General features: G+C 59.8%; 2 protein-coding genes across 10 annotated transcripts; both read right to left on the reverse strand.

Annotated features, from left to right (window-relative positions):
• Positions 1–207: 207 nt before the first annotated feature.
• CASC3 (CASC3, exon junction complex subunit) lies at positions 208–12,109 on the reverse strand. 9 transcript variants are annotated; one of them, XR_003532344.1, is made up of 15 exons: positions 11,818–12,109; positions 9,794–9,821; positions 9,450–9,487; positions 7,816–7,974; positions 7,588–7,739; positions 7,004–7,180; positions 5,930–6,615; positions 4,444–4,508; positions 4,150–4,264; positions 3,467–3,565; positions 2,660–2,874; positions 2,168–2,288; positions 1,468–1,590; positions 1,240–1,316; positions 208–640 (listed from the first exon to the last, which is right to left on the reverse strand). XR_003532344.1 is itself a non-coding variant. In XM_027671976.1 (15 exons), the coding sequence occupies exons 1-14, from the start codon at positions 12,082–12,084 to the stop codon at positions 1,281–1,283; spliced, it is 2,241 nt and encodes a 746-aa protein (XP_027527777.1). In that variant the 5' UTR covers positions 12,085–12,109; the 3' UTR covers positions 208–640; positions 1,240–1,280. The 9 variants fall into 9 exon arrangements, 8 of the variants coding, with proteins under 8 accessions (XP_027527777.1, XP_027527776.1, XP_027527773.1 ...); XM_027671976.1 differs by having other exon boundaries at positions 1,240–1,303; positions 2,195–2,288; XM_027671975.1 differs by having other exon boundaries at positions 1,240–1,303; positions 2,189–2,288.
• A 978-nt stretch (positions 12,110–13,087) lies between these two features.
• MSL1 (MSL complex subunit 1) lies at positions 13,088–16,897 on the reverse strand. The gene is given in 9 exon segments (XM_027671981.1): positions 13,088–13,687; positions 13,798–13,870; positions 13,978–14,102; positions 14,337–14,404; positions 14,582–14,646; positions 15,282–15,664; positions 15,988–16,049; positions 16,051–16,212; positions 16,772–16,897. Coding segments are annotated over 8 exon segments (1,008 nt in total). The 5' UTR covers positions 16,192–16,212; positions 16,772–16,897; the 3' UTR covers positions 13,088–13,596.
• Between the last annotated feature and the right edge of the window lie 1,240 nt (positions 16,898–18,137).

Raw genomic sequence — 18,137 nt, forward strand, 5'->3', positions numbered from 1 at the left:
CATCTGGGAAAAGAATTAGGAGCAGCTCCTAAATCAAGTGGTTCCTGCCCAGGCAGCACGTTCCCAACAGCCTCCCATGACTCTCCTGCCCTTCTGCTGCTCCCAGAGTGGCAGAAATCGATTTGGTAATTGAAAAGAGAATTGAAATGAAGAACGAACTGTGTCAGGGGATGTCACTGCTGCTTACCCAGACAAATAAATACGAAATACCCAAAAGAAACAAATCAGCTTTAATGAAGGAGCTGCTTCATTCCTTAAATAAAAACAGACCACGATCAAGCCAGCGGAGTTTGACATCCGGGGAGGGAGCGGGGAACGTTTAGTAACGGGGAGAAGTTGGGAGAACGTGTGGCCAAGGACCGACTCGGGGGCTGGTTCTTCGGCGGCCCCAGCGCGGGGGAGGAGGGGGGTGGGCAGCAGTGGGATGGATTTCGGGAAGGCACCGCTCAGACCACGGGGGAAGTGCCTGGCCCTGAGCAGGTGCAGGTGTCTCATCCCGCTGCCTCCCCTCCGCGCAGGGAAGGAGCCATTCCAAGGAGCAGCTTCCTCCTCGCCAAGGTGCCGAGTCTGGTGCTGGGATTCCCGTGGCCACATCTCCCTACGTGTTGCTCCTCTCCTTTGATTTTTCACCTTTGCTGTCCTGGGAGGGGGAAGAGCAGCAGAGGTTCAGGACCACCCCAAACCCTGGCATGGGGGGCTCAGTGCCATGGCTGGGTCCTGCCAGCAAACCCCCCACATCTGGGTGCCAACCTCCCCCCCCCAACCCCTCTGGGCACAACCAGCTCTCCGTGCCAACCTCTCCTTGTGGTTCCAGATTTTTCCATCACAAGGGCTTTCTCAGGGCCCCTCCATCAGACAATCAGCTTCCCAGCCCTCCCTGTGTATGGGAACCCACTGGCACATGCCTGCCCGGGTCCGGGCTTGCTCGGCTTCCATATGTGAGGAAGGTATGGAAAGGGAAACCAAAAACACACACGTGGCACTCCAGCACGCTCACACACGCACAGCTCACAGCACTGGAGCAGGGAGACCATTCCCAGTACAGGGAAACGTTCTCATCCCTGAAAAACCTTTAATTCTGCTGCCTGAATTATCTACTAATAAGGTCTCAACATTTACTCTTCCAGAGAATTCCTGCCTCCTGGCTTAGGGCTGGGTTTTTCCCCTCTCTAAATTGTTCTTTTTTCTACCCTGAGCAAATTAAAAAAAAAAAAAAAAAAGAGTCAACTTCAGACTTACTTTTTACGTGGTTTTAGTTTTAAAGATTTAAGTAACTCAAATTAACTGGAGCCCTGCTTACCACCTGCAAAGAGAAGCTGAGGTTTGGGACAGGTCAAAGACGAAAACGGGTTTAAGATTTCCTCAGAACAAGGTTAGTTTTTCGGGATGGGAGAGGGAACTGCAGCCTCACACACACACCAGTGGTACCACACACACACACACAGACCCACGGTGAGGGGACGGTACCTCTGGAGGGGGTGGTTTGATGGTCACGGGCTGGGACGTCCGGCGGGGTGGGGAAGGCTTGGGCTGCACCTGCTGCTGGACAGTGTTGTAGTAGGTGACCCCCCCGTACACCTGGGACTGCGCCTGCGGGAGCAGCGGGGTCAGAGCTCCGGGCTGGGGGGGCTGGGAGGCCCCACACGGCCCCTGCCAGGCTTGACAGCTGCCCCCAGCCAGCACCAAGGGTGAGCCGGCAGGGGGAGGGGGCTAACCTGTGCTGTGCCCCCTAAAGATCAGCTCCTGAGGCCCCCCGTGTACCCCCACCCCTTGCTGGGGTCCCGCTGGTAGGGTGGGCAGAGACGGGACACCGCCCATGGCAGAGGGGATTCCCTCATCCTGCAGTTCCCCAACTGCCTGTGCTTCCAAACAGCTTTTCCACAGGGACACAGCTCCCTGGCACACCCAGCCCCGTGGCCCAGGGGTCAGGATCTGCCCCCAGAGTGGGGATCACCCGGAGCAGCAGGAAGGGCAGGGAGTGTCTGGAGCTCAGGGATCGTGCAGCTCTCTGTCCTGCCACGGCGTGTCAGCCCTGCTCCGGGACGGGGATCTGGGCTGGGCTGGGCTCATCTGCCTCCTCACACACATCTAGTCTGCTCTGATCTGCCTTTGCAAGGATATGGTCTGCCCTGTCTCCTCGGGAATCTGATCTGATCTGTCTCCTCACAGGGATCTGATCTGGTCTGACCCTCACAGGGATCCGATCCAATCCGCCTCCTCAGGGATCTGCTCTGATCTGTCTCCTCACGGACACGATCCAATCTGCCTCCTCGCTGCTCGGCAGCAACCTTAGATGTGGAGTTGGGTCACAGAGCAAGAAAATCCAGCCCCATGTTCACACCATCCAGTTCCCAGCCTCCATCCCAAACAGAACCGACTTCCAAAGCCGTTCCCAAGGTGTCCTTGGCTCAGCAGGGACCTGGAGGGGCTGTGCCTGTTCCCAAGTTTCTGGTGGGCTGTCTCCTGTTCCGTAGGGGAACACCTCGACTTCAGATCCCCCAGTCCAGGATTTCCAGCCCCCAGACGCAGGGAGCAATCCTTTCCAGGATGGCAGCAGCCTTCCCCCTCACATCCTCTCCCAGGAAAACCTCGGAGAACACACCCCACACTCCACAGGGTCCCTCCTGCTTGGGAAGGAGCCGCGGCACACCCGGCTTACCTGTGTGTTGGGATAGAGATGCGGAGGGGGCGGAGGGGGCAGAGCTCCGGGGGGGTAGGGGTAGCCAGGATTCCCAAAATTCATCACTCCAGGGGCGGAGAAGTAGGTGGGAGTGAGCAGCTGCTGCGGCGGGGGCTGGCCCGGGGGCATGGACACCGGCGGGGGGTACAGGCCGGGGTTTGCCATGGCGGGGGGCGTCTGGTGGGGGTGTAAACCTGGAGGTGATGGGAAGGAGAGGGATGTCACTGGAGAAGCCACCGTGTCCCGTGGAGGGCCGGGCTGGCAGCAGGAAGGAGCACGCTCTGCTCCAAGGCCCCCCTGCAGCCCCACGCTGGGGAGGGACACGGGGCACGGCCCATTCCCCAATTCCAGGGGATTCACCGGGACAGGACACGACCCCATCACAAATCCACTTCAGGAAACAGTTTTGGTAGCAAGCAGAGAACGTGCCAGTTCAACAGCTTCTAGTTCTGCTTTTCCCTGAACTACAGGAACAGGGAGTGAGGAACCAGCCCAGCACCCACGGAAGGGAGCAGCTCAGCCCAGAGGGGCCCAACAGGGACCTGCAGAGATCCAGCTGAGAGCTGCCAAAGGTTCAGATCCCCCCACCCTGCACTGGCTGGAAGCTCCAGAAACACCTATTTTTTTCTTTCCTTAAAACTGACACTGATTCAGCCTCACTGCAGTAGGGAGCAGGTCTCTTCCATGTTGTAAAACTAGGAAAAATGGACTCCCCCAGTGACAGAGGCTGCGGGAAACCAGAGTTCCCTGTCCCCTGGGTCCAGGGGTGTCCCGCTGGCTCCTCACCTGGATGAGGGAGGTGCATCTCCGGCTGCACGATCATCCCTTGGGGCGGCAGCGGGGCTGGGTTCTCCCCGTGGGTGTAGATTGGTCCCTGGAATTGTACTGCAACACATGACAGCCTGTGAGGGAAAAGCTCCACGGAATTTCATTCCCCTGCAGCAGGACACACAGCCCAGTAGCCCCGAGGGCTCCCAGCCAGCTCCCACGGCACACACAGGCTCCCAGGCTCACAGCTGCCATGTGATCCCAACAAAAAAGCCTCCTACTCCCTTCAGAAAGCAAGAAAATACTCAGGGAATTTTTTTTCTAACACTTTAAATGCTGGAGGGAATTTCTAATCCATCCTCAGCCCCACTCTGTGACTCTCCCCCCGCTCTCAAATGTCAAAGACCTGATTTAAAGTTCATTTCAAATCCCAGCTCTCGGGAAGAACTGGGGTGTCCTAAGAGCCCTGGCACAGGGAAGGGATAACACTGAGGATAATTCCACGGTTTAAACACAACCAGGGAGGCTCCCAGCAGCCTTTTAGTCACCGTATGAGGGGCCACAGTGACAGTATAACAAAGGAAAGAGAGGACAAAGCCCACCCTGATCTCCCAACACTAAAAAGAGGGAGGGGATCCCTGCTCCAGCTGCCCAGCCCGAGCACCCACGGAGCCTCGGGAGCAGGGAGGGGAAACACTCACGTGGGTCGTAGTAGTGCCCTTCCATGATGCTGATGTGCATGGGGGGCGCGGGCTCTGGCACGGGGGGTCTCTGGCGCTGCGAGGAGTAACGCTTGACACGGCCCCCCGGCACCGCCTGCAAGAGTCCCGGCGTCAGGGGGGGCTGGGAGGCACCAACACCACACACCCCCCCACCCCAAACCTCCCCTGGGTCACCCCCAAACACCCCCCGAAGGGGAAAGGCTGAGGTGTCAGGCAGCCTCTAATTACCCCAACCCCAAGCAATTAGAGCCCGTCTCCGGGATCGCGCGTTACCATCTCCTCCATCCGGTTGAACTGCGGCGGTGGCCCAGTTCCCACGTGCATATGGTTGGGAATACCTGAGGAAGGAACAGACTGGTTATTATTGTGGTTTGTGCTGAGCCACCTCGCCCAGGGATGTTGCTGTGGCTCAGCTCTCTCTCCCATGACATGGAACCTTTGGACTTTCATCGCCCTCACGGTAATTTTAAATATTTTGGGACAAATTACAGGCTGTTTTGTTTTTTGTCACTGCACGCTCACCCACGGTGCTCAGCACCTTCTAAATCCTGCTTAAAAAATAAATCCACGTCCTGGTTTAAGCTCTGTGTCTGCTGAGACATGGATCTCTTCCAGGTGGATCAAGGATCCATGTGGGACCTGAAGCTGCAGTTTAAACCCTCTGCAGGGTGTAAATGCCTTTATCAAGGGAACCTTTGGAATCAAACAGTGAAGTGATGGCTTTTAAAACCATGGTTTAAACCACGGTGCCAAGGTGACCACAGGTGATCCCAGGGGAGTGAAAATGGACTAAATAATAACTGGAAGTGCTCACGGATCACTGACAATGCAAATGCAGGCACAGGGATACAGAATGGACCGATGGGAGCCAAATGCTTCCCAGAATTAACTCCTCCCTCATCCACTAGTGACAAACAAGGGACAGCAGAGTCACTGGCAGAATGTGACACAGCCTAAAGCTGTCCCAAGGGAAATTTGTGAAGACACTTCATTTTTAAGCATAAAAACACCCAAAAATACACAATCTGAGCTCCTCTGAACTCTCATCCCACTGCCATGTTTCCATCCTGTCCAAGGGTCTGTTCACACACAGACTTCCCAGTCCCACCAGTACAAAATGACTTCTGGTTCCATGACCTCAACCCCACAGACGCTTATGAAAGCAGCAAGTCACTTCCTTCTCCTTGATCCAGTTTTATTCCCCTCGGGAAGCACTCTAGCCCTCCCCAGAACACTCTAATTCTGCACAGGGATAATTATACCTCTCCATGGATACGCAACTGGAGCTGTCCTCAGCTGGCAGCAAGGTAACTCTGCCCCAAGTCCCTTCCTCCTCCCAGGCACAAAGGGATTTGACAATCCCAACCAGGCCTCAGCTGGTGGCAACCAAGGCCCAGTTCCAGGAAATGAGCTGATAAACAGGGAAAAGTTCCCTCCTGCTCCAAGCAGGACATCACAGAGCCCAGTTATTGATCCTTATCTCCTGCTCTCCTGTGGCATGAGTCAGTCTTGCTGTGATTCACACCACAGGGAGAGGGAAAGGATCTCTCCTTCCATCCTTCCCAGACCTAACTCCATTCACCTGCTGGAATGTTCAATTTCCCCCTTTTTCTCTGTGGTTTTGTCCCCACTGCACTTCCTCAGCAGGAACCACCCACCCTGGGACTGGGCTCGGGCAGAGACAGCTCAACTCCAACCAGCTGCATGGACCAGGAATGGCACCGGGCTGCTGGAAAACCAAGAGGCCACTCCCACTTACCCCTCATCTCCCGAGGTGGGATGAACTGGGACTGCCCCGGGGTCCAGTTCTGCTCCGTCAGGTTCATCTGGGTCATCTCCTGCTCCAGTCCATCCACGCTGGATTCCACCGGCGACTCCCAGTTGCTCTTGGCCGGTGGTGGGGAGGTCTCTGCAGGTGTGGGTTTTGGAATGACAGGAGCCAGCCCCTCGGAAGCGGGCGCTTCCTCCGACAGCTTCCCCGCCTCCCCAGCCTTCACTCTGGTCCTTCTTGCCCGGGAATAGGATTTCTTCTCGACTGGTCTGTCTGGTGGCGGCTGCGCAGCATCAGCGGCCATGGCTTGGTTTTCCAGAGCCCCCTCCTCCTTCCCGGGGCTGCCATGGATATGTGGCACCTCCAGCTCGGGGGACGTGTCCCTCGGCGGGCTCTGCTCCGCCCGCTTCCCGCGGTAGCCGCTCTCCTGCTTGGCTTGTTCCCCGTTCCTGTGCGGGACACCCGCTTCCGAAGCCCGGTAGCCTGGACGGGTCTCCTTGTAGCCCCCCATCCTGGGGTAGTTCCTGGGGGGGGGCATCCTGCCGGCGCTGCCAGAGCTGCGGCCAGTGAAGGGCCGTGGGGGGGCCGAGGGGCTCTTGGCCCCCTGGTGCCTCGGGGGCTTCGGGGGCCTCTCGCCGGACCAGTTGGGGTCTCGCTGGGGGGGACTCCCAAACCTGGGGGAGAAAAACAGCACAATTAACGGGAAAGAAACCCCTGGGTGGGAGGAATTGCTGTGCCCCTCTCTGGGATGCACGTCTAGAAATCCCAGGAATAAGTGATGGCTTTTTAAAATCACACGGCACTTTGGTTTAAACCATAAACCACAGTGCCAAGGTGATCACAGGTGATCCCAGGGGAGTGAAAACAGACAAAATAAACACTGGAAGTGCTCATGGATCACTGACAACGCAAATACAGGCACAGGAAGACAGAATGGACTGAGGGCAGCCAAATGCTTCTGAGAATTAACTCTCTTCCATACGACAGGGCTTCCCCTCTTTGGGGCTCCAGACCCGTCCCCTCACAGGACAATCCAGGCCCTGGTGTGACTCTGGGGCTCACCGTGGTTTGCGCATCCTCCTGGGTTTGATGTCGTCGGGGTTGTGGGCTGAGCGGATGTCGTATCCATACAGAGCAATCAGCTCCTGCCTGGTCTTGGGGGCCTGCTCGTCCTCCCGGAATTTGTCGTGTTCCCAGCGCCCCTCGTCCTTCCACAGCTTCCGCTGACGGCCCTTGGGCCTGGAGCAGGGACACAGGGAGGAGCAAGGATGTACAGCTGAGATGTGGCAGCTTCGAGCAGTCCCACACATAGAGAGCGAGCATTCCTGGGGCAGGGAATGCACAGGAGGCAGCGTTCCTCCTTCCCCCCGCTCCTCCTGCCCAGCAGCTGCTGGTGACCCACTGCTCTTCGGGAAAAGCAGCAGGAAGGGTCACTGCTCCCGGGCACGAGGCTTTTTTTGGGGGCTTATTTGCATCTCTTCTTCAAAACAAAAACCTGAAGCGTCCTGGAAGGACACAGAGCAGGTAACGGAACCACGGACCTTCCCAGTGCATCCCACTGAAACAAGGAGCCGTGCTGCCAGAGGTTGGCCTGGAAGCTGGCCTGGAATGGCCTCCCTCTCCCAGAGCCCCTGGGGGACACATACCTGACCTCCTCCTCCTGCGTCTGCCCTCGCAGGTCGTGCTCGAAGAAGAGCCCCTTGCGCGGGATGTACGCGGGGTTCTTCCGATCCTCATCGTCGTCCAGGTGCTTGGGGACCTTCTTCCCGACTTTTTTCTCCACGGGCTCCGTGCTCTCCTGTCAGAACCAGCGAGCTCTCACCACTGCAGCAGTCCTGCTGCCAGCTCCCAGCCCGTCCCCGTGGGACACCCACCTGCCCGTCCCCGCTCTGCCGCTCGCCCGTCACCGCTCCCTTGGCATCCAGCTTCTCGCTGCCCTTCTCTGCTCTGGCTGCTGACTCGCAGGAGTCGGTGCTGTCCTGCTTCAAGTCCACCTTGGAGCTTTCTTCCTCGCTGTAATCCTCCTCCTCCGCCTGGCAGACACCCAGTGACTCAAATGCGCTCCGTTAGAAACAGATCTCCCAGGTATCTCCCCAAATCTGGAGTCAGATCCAGCAACAGATCCCCAAGGATTTCCCCCAAATCTGGAGTTAGACCCAGCAACAGGTCCCACAGGAATATCCCCCAATCTGCAGTTGGATGCCACAACAGATCCCCCAGGAGTCTCCCCAAATCTGGAATGAGATCCCTGTTCCAGCTGTTAGACCTGACTCTTCAAAAGCAGAGGATCAGCTCTTAAAATTCTTCCTATCCCAGTATTTTTACAGAAAAAGCAAAGGCTAAATAAACCCAACCTCTCCCAGGAAAGTGAGAATCCAACAGGCTTTCTGGAATGGAGCTGGGATCAGCTCCCCCACAAAGCCCTGGCATCCCATCACTCCAAAAAGGGCTCCTGCAAACTGGGGAGAGTGGTGATCACAGGCCCTTCCTTCCACGCCGAGGGCCCGGATCCAGCCAGAGCCACGTTTCCAAATTCCCTGGAGTTCCTCAGCTGACTCACTCTGCTCAGGAGCGTGACCTGGTTTCACCCTCCAGGAGCCTTCGGAGGCTGGAGCCGAACTAAAAATAGCTCGGGGTGATTAACCAAACCCTGCTCCATTTTCCTCTTTCAACACAGCCCTTGCACACATCGGCTGCTCCCGGTGTTTACGCCGGGGAAGCCCAGGCCAGGCATTATTTTTAGGCACAGGAACAGAGTCATCCTGGCACGGGTGGTGATGCAACAACCCCGCTGCCACCGGGAGTCTCCACGCAGGATTCCAGGCTGGAAGAGCTCCGGGAGCTGCCCCGTTCCCTCCCTCCTTGCTCGTTAATGGTAATGCTTAATTCCCAAACTGAGATTAACTCCCAAATTAACAGCTTGGATTTCCTCTGCCTGGTGGTTTGTGTGTTCCCTAACCACTGGACCCCTGAAGGATCCCAAAACAGAGATGGATTTTCCCTAGAAACCCTTCACTATAACCCTCAGAGACCAGAACTTCTCTAAACTTCCTGGAAATCTTTGAGTTCTGAAAATCCAGGGAAACCCGCAGCCCCCAGGCACTGGCGGGGTGGGATTCCCTCAGCACCCCCAACTCCTGGGATGTGTCTCCCCTCCAGCTGCTCCTCCAGAACACAGGGAAGCTCCTGGGATGCTCCCAACCACCACTCTGCTTTTTAATTTCAACTAATTAAAACCCAATGAGCATCCCACACTCCTCCCACGCCCTTCTTGGCCATGGCAAATCCTGTTCCCAGTGTCTGAGGAGCCAGGAGAGTTTTCCCTGGCACGTCCTGGCCCTACGCCCTCCCAGTAGCACAGGGACACTGGTCCCAGTGCCAGGGACTGTATCCCAGGGGCTGGCACTGGGAGAGGCTGTTTCCTTGGGAGACAGAGGGGTCAAGTGGAAGAGATGCAAGGACACAGCCTGGGAGTTGTGCTGAAATTCCATGAGAACCAGTCACTCACCTCCGAGTCCTCGGCGCTTTCATAGTCTGAGAGCACGGCTGCAGGGAGGAAAATGGTTGGGATCAGGGCAGGGCAGGACATGGCTCCTCTCCCAGTGCCACCAAATCCCTTCCAAAGGGAATCTGGAGGCGAGCACCATCCCAGATCAACACCCCAACCAGCCCAGAAGGGAGCAGGAGCGAGTTTGGGGTGTGCTGTCTCTGCACCCCATGTTACAAGTGAATATTTGGGATGGCAACAACCACGGGATTGCTGGAAAAGGGATTTTGTCTGATTTCTACTTGTCTTTTTTTTTTTTTTTTGTGCACAAACAACGCCTGCAATGACCAGAGGTCATCACTCACCGTCTCCTTCGATGCCATCCTCGCTTTCCTGCGGAGAGAGGAGAGAGAGGGGAGTTAGAGGAAGGGGAGACCAGCAGCCAGGTCCCTGCAGCATGGAAATATGGAATCATGGAACTGTTCAGACTGGGAAAGACACTTAAGATCGCCAAGTCCATCACCCCAGCACTGCCCTGTCACCACTAATCCATGTCCCAGGTGCCACATCCACATCATTTTGAACACTTCCAGGGAGGGTGATTCCACCACTGCCTGGACAGCTCGTTCCAGTGCTTTACAATCTCTTCCAGGAAGAAATTTTCCCTATAAACTACTTTCTTAATATCTACTAGCCTAGTATCTTTTCTAGCTTTTACTGCTTCATCCTAGCATCTGTTTTTCCTAATATCCAGCATCCCATGATCCCAGACACAACCACAGCAAGGTCTGGCCCCGCTCCTGTCACATCCACCCTTGGAAGTTCAGCTCCAGTGACCACAAAGGAACAAATTCCAGGGCCCCAGTGCCCTTCCAGAGCAGCTACACTGGGGGAATATCGAGAGCAAAGCACAGCCTGTGTCAGTGCTGGGGGTCTCCAGGGAACACAGTGGCAGTGACAGGAGTGCCAGGATCCCTCTCTCGCCGAGGGACAGCCAGGGAAAGGGCAAAACCAGGGAATAATGCACAGATGCTGTGCAGGACCCAGCTCAGGAAAGGGGCTGGATGAAGGAACAGCTCAGAGCAGGAAAAATGTTCAGTAAAACTGTTGCCCAGAGAAGCTGTGGCTGCCCCATCCCTGGAAGTGTCCAAGGCCAGGTTGGACAGGGCTTGGAGCAACCTGGGACAGTGGAAGGTGTCCCTACCCGTGGCAGGGGGTGGGACTGGTTGGGTTTTAAGGTCCCTCCCAACCCAAACCATTCCATGATTCCGTGATAAATGAACAGACTGACCCAACTGTGCAGGAAAAACAACCTCAGAGCACAAACGACCAGCCAAGGCACGAGATAAACCCAAACACCAAAACAACCACGGGAAAACACACTGGGAATCAGGGGGAGCTGGAAATAACCAGCCCTGGAAGCCAAAACAGGAGGGAACTGCACCTGGATCTGAACTGTCAGAGCAGAACTGCCCGATGAGGGGGGCAACAGCAGCCCCCACCCGCCTGCCCCCCACTGCAGGGACCCCAGAGATGGGGATGGGACCCCAGGAATGGGAGCTCAGGCAGGTGGATGGGGAACAGGGAACAGACCCTGGGGCACAGGGGGACAGAGCAAAGCCCCTCCCTGGTCCTGGGGGGCCACAGAGCCCTCCCCCCCCGGGGCTTCCCCAGCCCTGCTCCCCCCAACACACAGAGGGGTTTCAGCCCAATTCCCCCAGTAGCCCCAATTCCCCAGCCTGCTGCTCCCTCAGCTCTCCAGCCTCCTCTTGCACTCCACGCTCCCAGGCCCCAGTACCAGCCTCCCCCAGTTCTAAGACCCCTGACTTCCCCCAAGGGACCCCCCAGACATCACAGCAACCCCCCAGTCCCCTGCCTCCCTCAGGAGGGTCCCCCCTGTCCCCAAGGACCCCAAATTACCCCCCGACCCCCAAGACGCAGGATCCCCCCCCTCCAGCCCCCTCCCGAGGGTCCCCAGTGTCCCCGACTTACCCCACACCCCCTTCCCCATTCAGCAGAGCCCTCCCCCGTTCCCCAGCCCTCCCACTCCGTCCCCAAGGTCCCAACATCCCCCTCCAAAAATTAGAATCCCCCTCCCCAGCCCTCTCAGCCCCCTCTCTCCCTCCTTCCTAGGGGTCCCCCACATCAGACCCCAGAGCTCCCCCCCATCCTTCCCACTCCGTCCCCAGTGTCCCCAAGCTCCCAACTTCCCCTACACACACCAAAATCCCCCTCCCGGTTTCCCCAGATCCCTCCTTCCCCGGGGTCCCCGAAACCAGACCCCAGACCCGCCCCTATCGCTCCCAGTGTCTCCAGGGTCCCACCTCTCCCTCCCGGTCCCCCGATCCCTCCGTCCCGGGGGGTCCCGCCGCGCCCACCCCTCACTCACACACTCCGACTCGGCCGCGCTCTTCCCCCCGGCCCCGCCGGCGCTCTCGGCCCCGCGGCCCCGCGGCCCGGCTCCCAGGGCCCCCGCGGCGCGGTGCGGCGGCCGCGGCGAGCCGGACCGGGAGCGGGAACGCGACCGCGAGCCGGAGGCCGAGCGGGAGCGCGGGGAGCGCGGGGAGCCCGGCGCGGACGCGGCGCTGTCGGAGGCCGCCGAGCCGTCGCTGTCCTCGCTGTCCTGCGAGGCGCGCTGCCGCCGCCGGTCCGCCATCTTGGCCGCGGGGCACCACGGGACGGGCCGCGCGCGCCGCTCCCCCCCCCCCTCCCGCCGCGCCCCGCCGGTACCGGGCGCCGCCGCCGCCGCCCGCCAGGGGGCGCGCACGAGCGCCGCCGTGACGTCACGCCCGCCTCCCCCCCTCCCGCGCGGAAATGACGTCACGCCCCAGGGAAGGACCGGGGGGGGGGGGGGAAGGAGTTCGTTTAAACACCAGCAGCGACCCAGCGGCCTTTTTTTTTCCTCTCTTTTATTGTAAAAACAAAAAATAAACCACAACGGAACAAAAAAAAAAAAAAAGAAAACCGATAAAAAAATAATAAAATAAACCGGCGAGCGGGCGTGCACGCGCGCGCGTGAAAACCCCCCCCCTTTCCCCCTCCCCTGGCGGCGCCCGCCCGGAATGTGTTTTGAACTCGGGTGTTTTTAGAGCTTTTTTTTTTTTTTTAGCGATTTCCGGCGGTTTTTTTAAGGTGTTTTTGTTGTTGTTGTTTGTTTGTTTGTTTGTTTGTGAAACTCCGGGGTTAATGAAAGAGAAGGGGAGCGATGGGGGATAAAAGTGGGGGGTGTGGGGTCAGTGTAAGGGGGAGGAAAAAGGGGGGAGAAGGGCAGAAAAGGGGGAGGAAAAGGGGGGTGAAAAAGAGGGGGGAAGAGGGAGAAAAAAGGGAGAAAAAGCGGGAAAAAGGGTGAAAAGAGAGCAGAAAAAAGGGGGGGAAAGGGAAAAAAGGGGGAAGGAAACAGGGGACACACAGAGCTCCCCCCACAGAGCCCCCTCCCCACCCATCCAGCGCCACAGCGTCAGGTCCCAGCACCGAGAGGGGTCCAGCAGCACCCGGGGGGCTCAGCCAGGGAACACCCCCGACCCCCCTCACAGCACACACACACCCCTTGCCCGCCTCAAAAACATTTAAATTATATATATAAAAAAAAAAAAACTAAAACCCCCCCAAATGTGCGCACAGGGTTTCTATTTCACAAAAAAAAAAAAAAAAAAAAAAAAAATCTGCTTTTTAACTCTCCCCCCTCTGCCCCCGCCAACACGCTCCAGAGGGGGGGGAAACTCCCCAAAGATGGGGGAAAACACCCCAAAAGCGGCTCCCAGGCGCTTCCAACTTCCCGGTTCCCGTCTGGCTCTGACAAAACCCGCTGTTTATCCCGTTTTCTAACTAAACGCAACATGAAGGCAGCGGCGGGTGAGTCCTGGGGGGACGCGGCACCCCCGGACACCAGGACTGGGCCCTGGTGATCCCCACGGCGATATCTCAAATCCCAAGGCCACGGGAGCGGAGGAGCAGCCACTGGGGAGCCTCGGCCGGTGCCAGCGCGGGGGGGACGAGTCCGGGGAACGTTCCAAAACCCAAGAGAACAAAACTGGGATCGCGGAGGAACGAAACCATCCGTCGGCACGGAGCGGGCGGTGAGCCGGTGACGGCGGAGCCTCGGGTGACACACGGAGCTCCCGGAGGTGTTCAGAGCTCCCGGAGGTGTTCAGAGCTCCCGGCATCTCCGTTATTTCCGACAGGTCCGGTGCGGCGTCTGCTTCTTCTGCACCTCCAGCCGGCAGCGGCTGCGCTCGTCCAGCCACGGCAGCTCGAAGTTCCTGCGGGCACAGGTGGTGTCACCATGGCACCAGACCGACCAGTGCCCTCCTGGGGGTGACACCAGACTGAGGCCCAGCCCGTCCCCGTCCCTCGTGCCCCCCATACTCACTGTGGGGTCAGTTTGGGTAGGGGCCGGCCAAAGGCGACGACGGGCAGGTACGGGGTGATGAGCAAACTTTCCACTGTAGAGAGACACCAGAGCATGAAACTCCCCTGTCTGCACCCCAACAACCCCATCTGCACCCCAGCACCCCCATCCACACCCCAACGCCCCTGGGCCCCAGCTCACCGTCATCTGGCTCAGGGAAAAATGAGGTAACTTCAGGTTCCGACTCCTGAATCCCTTTCCTTTTGTACATTCGGAGCTGCAGCCGCTGCAGGATTCTCTGTTCCCTGATCCGCTGGATGTCCCACCTGGAAAAACGGGATGGATGGGAAAGTGAGGAGCCACAGGCAGTGCCAGACCCTCCTGGGGGGATCAGGGGGCTGTGCTGGCTGCCAGTGACATAGGAACATCCCTCCTCCCACAGCATTCCTGGCTCCCACCCCGGCTGCACCCTGTCCCATCCTCCTGCTCCAGGTGACACCCCAAGACCCTTCCCTGCGGGACCAGGGACCCCAGACCCCCCTCGGTCCCCTTGCTCCCACCTTTTCCTTCGTTTCTCATCCAGCTCCAGCTTCGCGTGCCGTTTGGAAAAGACGCTGTCGTCCAGGTTCTGCAACAACACCAGACAGGGATCAGCATATCATGCCAGTGATCCCAGATCCTGCTCCCACAGCCCCAGGAGGGGCTGGTCCTCTCCCCCACCCAGCTCCAGGAGCGTGGAACAGCCCAGAAGGCCCCTGTGGCACTGCCGGCTCCAATGGGAGCTGGTGTGGGATGGCTCACGTACCTCCAGGAGGTCCGAGGGGTTGGGGTCTCTCAGGGGCTCCACGACATGGTCCCTCCAAGACGGAACTGCGGGACAAGAGGGAGGCTGTTACCCCACACTGGGACCTCCACACCCCCTGCCCCACCTTTCCCTCCCACCCCTCCCTCGGAGCACAGCTTGGGATCTCCCAAACCCTCATCCCAAGCCAGGCCAGGCGATGCTGCTGCACCAGGAGCTGTTGGGGGTCTGAGGGGAGGCAGAGCTTGTCGTCACCCCTTTGGCCAAGCACACGAGCAAACCTGAGCCACTTCCAGGGATGTGCTGAGCATTCCCCACGCTGGAGCACTTGGCCACCTGGCAGGACAGGTACTGGATTCAGGGACAGCAGGTGACCCTGGTGCTGTGGCATGGTGGCACGAGCCAGAGCACATTTCCCAACCACCCTGGGGAAGTTGCTTCACCCCTCACTCCAACAGACACCAGTAGAGCGGGGCCAGGAGCCCTGCCCAGAGCGAGGTGAGCTGGAGACGAGATCTGGGAGAGCCCAGAGCCAGCACCCACCACCGTGGAAGGAGCCAGCAGCGTGGCACCTCTCCCAGCACCACAGGCACTCCCTTTGGGAATCTGGGAGCCCTGTCCCGGTTTCAGGATGAAGGTGCTGAGCCGCATTCCCTGGCCAGCTCGGCCCTAGTGCCTTCTCCACCGTTCTCTCCATCCTTACTTGCTACAGTCTCCTCCTTTTTCGGGGAAGGCTCCCGCAGCGGCAGCGGCGACGGGGGCGGCTGGTGCCAGCGGCACAAGTACATTTCGGTGGTGGAGAGATAGGGCAGGTCGTCGGCCTCGCTGCCCAAGCCCTTCTCCTTGGGGTGGGTGCCGGGGCCCTTCGGCGGGGCCGAGGCTCGGAGCGGGGTCTCCAGGAGCGACCGGGGTTTTTCCGGAGTCTCTTGGCTCCGCAGTTCTCGTTTACAAACAGTTTCGGCCAAGGAGCCGCCCGACTCCTCCTTCCCCGGGGAGTGCTTTGGAGTTTTACTCTTCACTTTGGAGAACTCGGACACCAGTTTTTTAACGGGCGTCTTCCTCTCCGCGCTCCCGAACGTCGGCTTCCTGCGGGAGGGAGAGGAGCTGAGCCAGGCACGTGGATCCTCACCCCACACCGGGGCCACCACGGGGGGGTCCAGCACCCCCAAACCTGGCCTGTTGCATCAGGGCAGGACAGAGGCAGTTTCCAGAGGGCCTTCCCCAGAATTTTGGCCTCCCTCCCTCCCCACCCAGGCTTTCACCAGGTTCTCCTGCATGCAGGGATGTGTTCCTGGTGCTGGGCAGCCTCTCTGAGCAGCTCAAGGGTCGCTGGGAGCCCCACGGACAGGGGGTAAAGCCATAGGGAATGTCCCCCCTTTCCCCCACGCAGCCCCCCAGGCACCCCATACCTTTTATGCCCCTTCCCGTTCCTGCCGTAGGGGAAGTGCTTGGGCTGCAGGGTCGGGGGGGGGCTCCAGCAGGTCCTGGGGGCACTCTAGAGGCAGCTTCTCACATGCCTCTGCCTCTGGCTTCTCATCCACCTCAAAGCCTTGGAAGATGCGGTGCTTCTCCCGCTCGCTGTCCTTCTTCACCAGCTGCACCCGCCTTTCCATGCGCTCGATCCGCGCCAGGAGCTGCAGAGCAGGTGAGGGAGGGCTCAGTTTGAGGGGGGATTCCAATGGAATCATGGAGTGGTTTGGGTTGGAAAGGACCTTAAAGCCCATCCAGTCCCTCCCCCTGCCATGGGCAGGGACACCTTCCACTAGCCCAGGTTGCTCCAAGCCCCGTCCAACCTGGCCTTGGACACTTCCAGGGATCCAGGGGCAGCCACAGCTTCTCTGGGCAACCAGAGAATTTGGGGGCCCCAACCTCAGCATCCTCCCGGACGCTGCAGGAGGGAGAGGGGGGTTTGTAACTGCCTGTGGGCTTAGAGAGCACCTGGTGGCCCGCGGTCACCTGTCCCCAACTCTCCCCAGCCTCTGTCACAGCCGGGGGCTGCACTGTTTAGAAGGGGTGGTTTGGACAGTGCAGTGGGGGGGGGGTCCCAGCACCCCCCAGGGACGCGGCTGGGGGGGACACCCAGCCTCAGGGAACGGAGCCTGGCGCACTCGGGGTTTGGCAGCCCCACCTCCCCGCCGGTGTCACCCCGCGGGAAGCCCCCGGGAAGCCCCCGAAGCGCCATCACGGCCTCACCACAGCGGCTCCTCCATGTTGGGGGATGCGGCATCGCCTGCGGCGGCACCACGTGGGGTGTCCCCGTCCTTCCCGCCACAACCCGGGGCCACCACCGCCGCCACCGCAGCCGCCACCGGCCCGATGGCACACGGCCACGGCGCTGCGGGGCTGGCAGGGGGTGACCCGCGGCCGCGGGGGGACGCGGACACGATCAGGGCACGCACAGCGCCCGTGGGGTGACACGGGGACGGGGGGGATGAAACAGCTCAGCCGAGCCATGGGGGCCCCGCAGTGACCCCCCCACCGAGGCTGGCAGCCTCTCGTGTCCGTGGGGGGGACGCCGGACCGCCGGGCTGGGGTGGGGGCAGTCCCCCATCAGTGCGTGGCCCCGAGCAGCGGGGCCGTGTCCCGCCCGGTGCCCGCGGTGCCGCGGCCGCTTTAAGGGGCCTCCCCCCCGCCGGTCGCCACGGTGACGGGCGGCGGCCCGTTAACCCCCGACGGCCCGCCCCGCCCCCGCCCTTTGTGCCCCCGCGCCCTTTGTCTGGGGGGGGGGGGCTGCGACCCCCGGGGGGCTCCCAGCCCTGGAGGGGGGGACACACCGACCCCTGGGGGGGGTGGAAGCCCAGCCCTGAGGGGGCACCGATCTCGGGGGGGGTGTGTGCAGAGACCCCCCTGCAGAACCCAGCCCTCCATGGGGGCACCCAGACTGGAGGGGGGGACCACCCCTCGGGGAGAGGGAGTATTGCCCCGGGGGGCGTTTAACCCCTTGTGGAGGGGGGCATCAACCTCCTGGGGGGGGAAAATGTACCTCCTGGCTACCTCGGGGAGGGGGGCAGGTCCCCCTCCCGCCGGGGGTGTTACTCCTCGATGCTGGGTGGGGGGTATTAACCCCTGGGGTGCCACCAAGGGTCGTTAACCCCCGCAAGGGGGAATTAACCGCGGGTGTACCACGAGGGGAGAACAGTAACCCCCGATGCGGGGCATTAACCGCCACGGGGGGTGGGGGGCGATTAACCCCTGGGGTGCCACGGGGGGGAGAAGGTTAACTGCCATAAGGGGCACATTGACCCCCCCCAAGGGGGGGCATTAAGATCTGGGGTGATACGGGAGGTGAGTGTTAACCCCGATGGGGGGGGCGTTAACCCCCAAAGAGGGAGGGCATTAACTCTTAAGGGGGGCAGAATTAACCCCCAAAGAGGGGGGGCATTAACCCCTGGGGGGGTGAAGAATTAACCGACAAAGAAGGGGTGTGTTAACCCTCAGTGGGGCGAAATCAACCCCTCAAAGAGGGGTGGAAACAAGCCCTGAAGAGGGGTGGAATTAACCTCCAAAGAGGGGGGGCATTAACCCCAAAAGAGAGGGGCAATAAACCCAAAGGGGGGGG

This window comes from Neopelma chrysocephalum, unplaced genomic scaffold (assembly GCF_003984885.1).
Source record: "Neopelma chrysocephalum unplaced genomic scaffold, ASM398488v2 Primary Assembly neopelma1_97267, whole genome shotgun sequence".
Classification (NCBI taxonomy): Eukaryota; Metazoa; Chordata; class Aves; order Passeriformes; family Pipridae; genus Neopelma; species Neopelma chrysocephalum.

Coding starts and splice junctions, on each gene's coding strand:
- CASC3 (XM_027671972.1), bottom strand. CDS start 12,084: ATGGCGGACCGGCGGCGGCAGCGCGCCTCGCAGGACAGCGAGGACAGC. Junction 2,875..3,466: donor GATGCACCTCCCTCATCCAG/GTGAGGAGCCAG, acceptor CATCACCTCCAG/GTTTACACCCCCACCAGACG. Junction 2,289..2,659: donor ATCTCTATCCCAACACACAG/GTAAGCCGGGTG, acceptor TCCACATCTAAG/GTTGCTGCCGAGCAGCGAGG.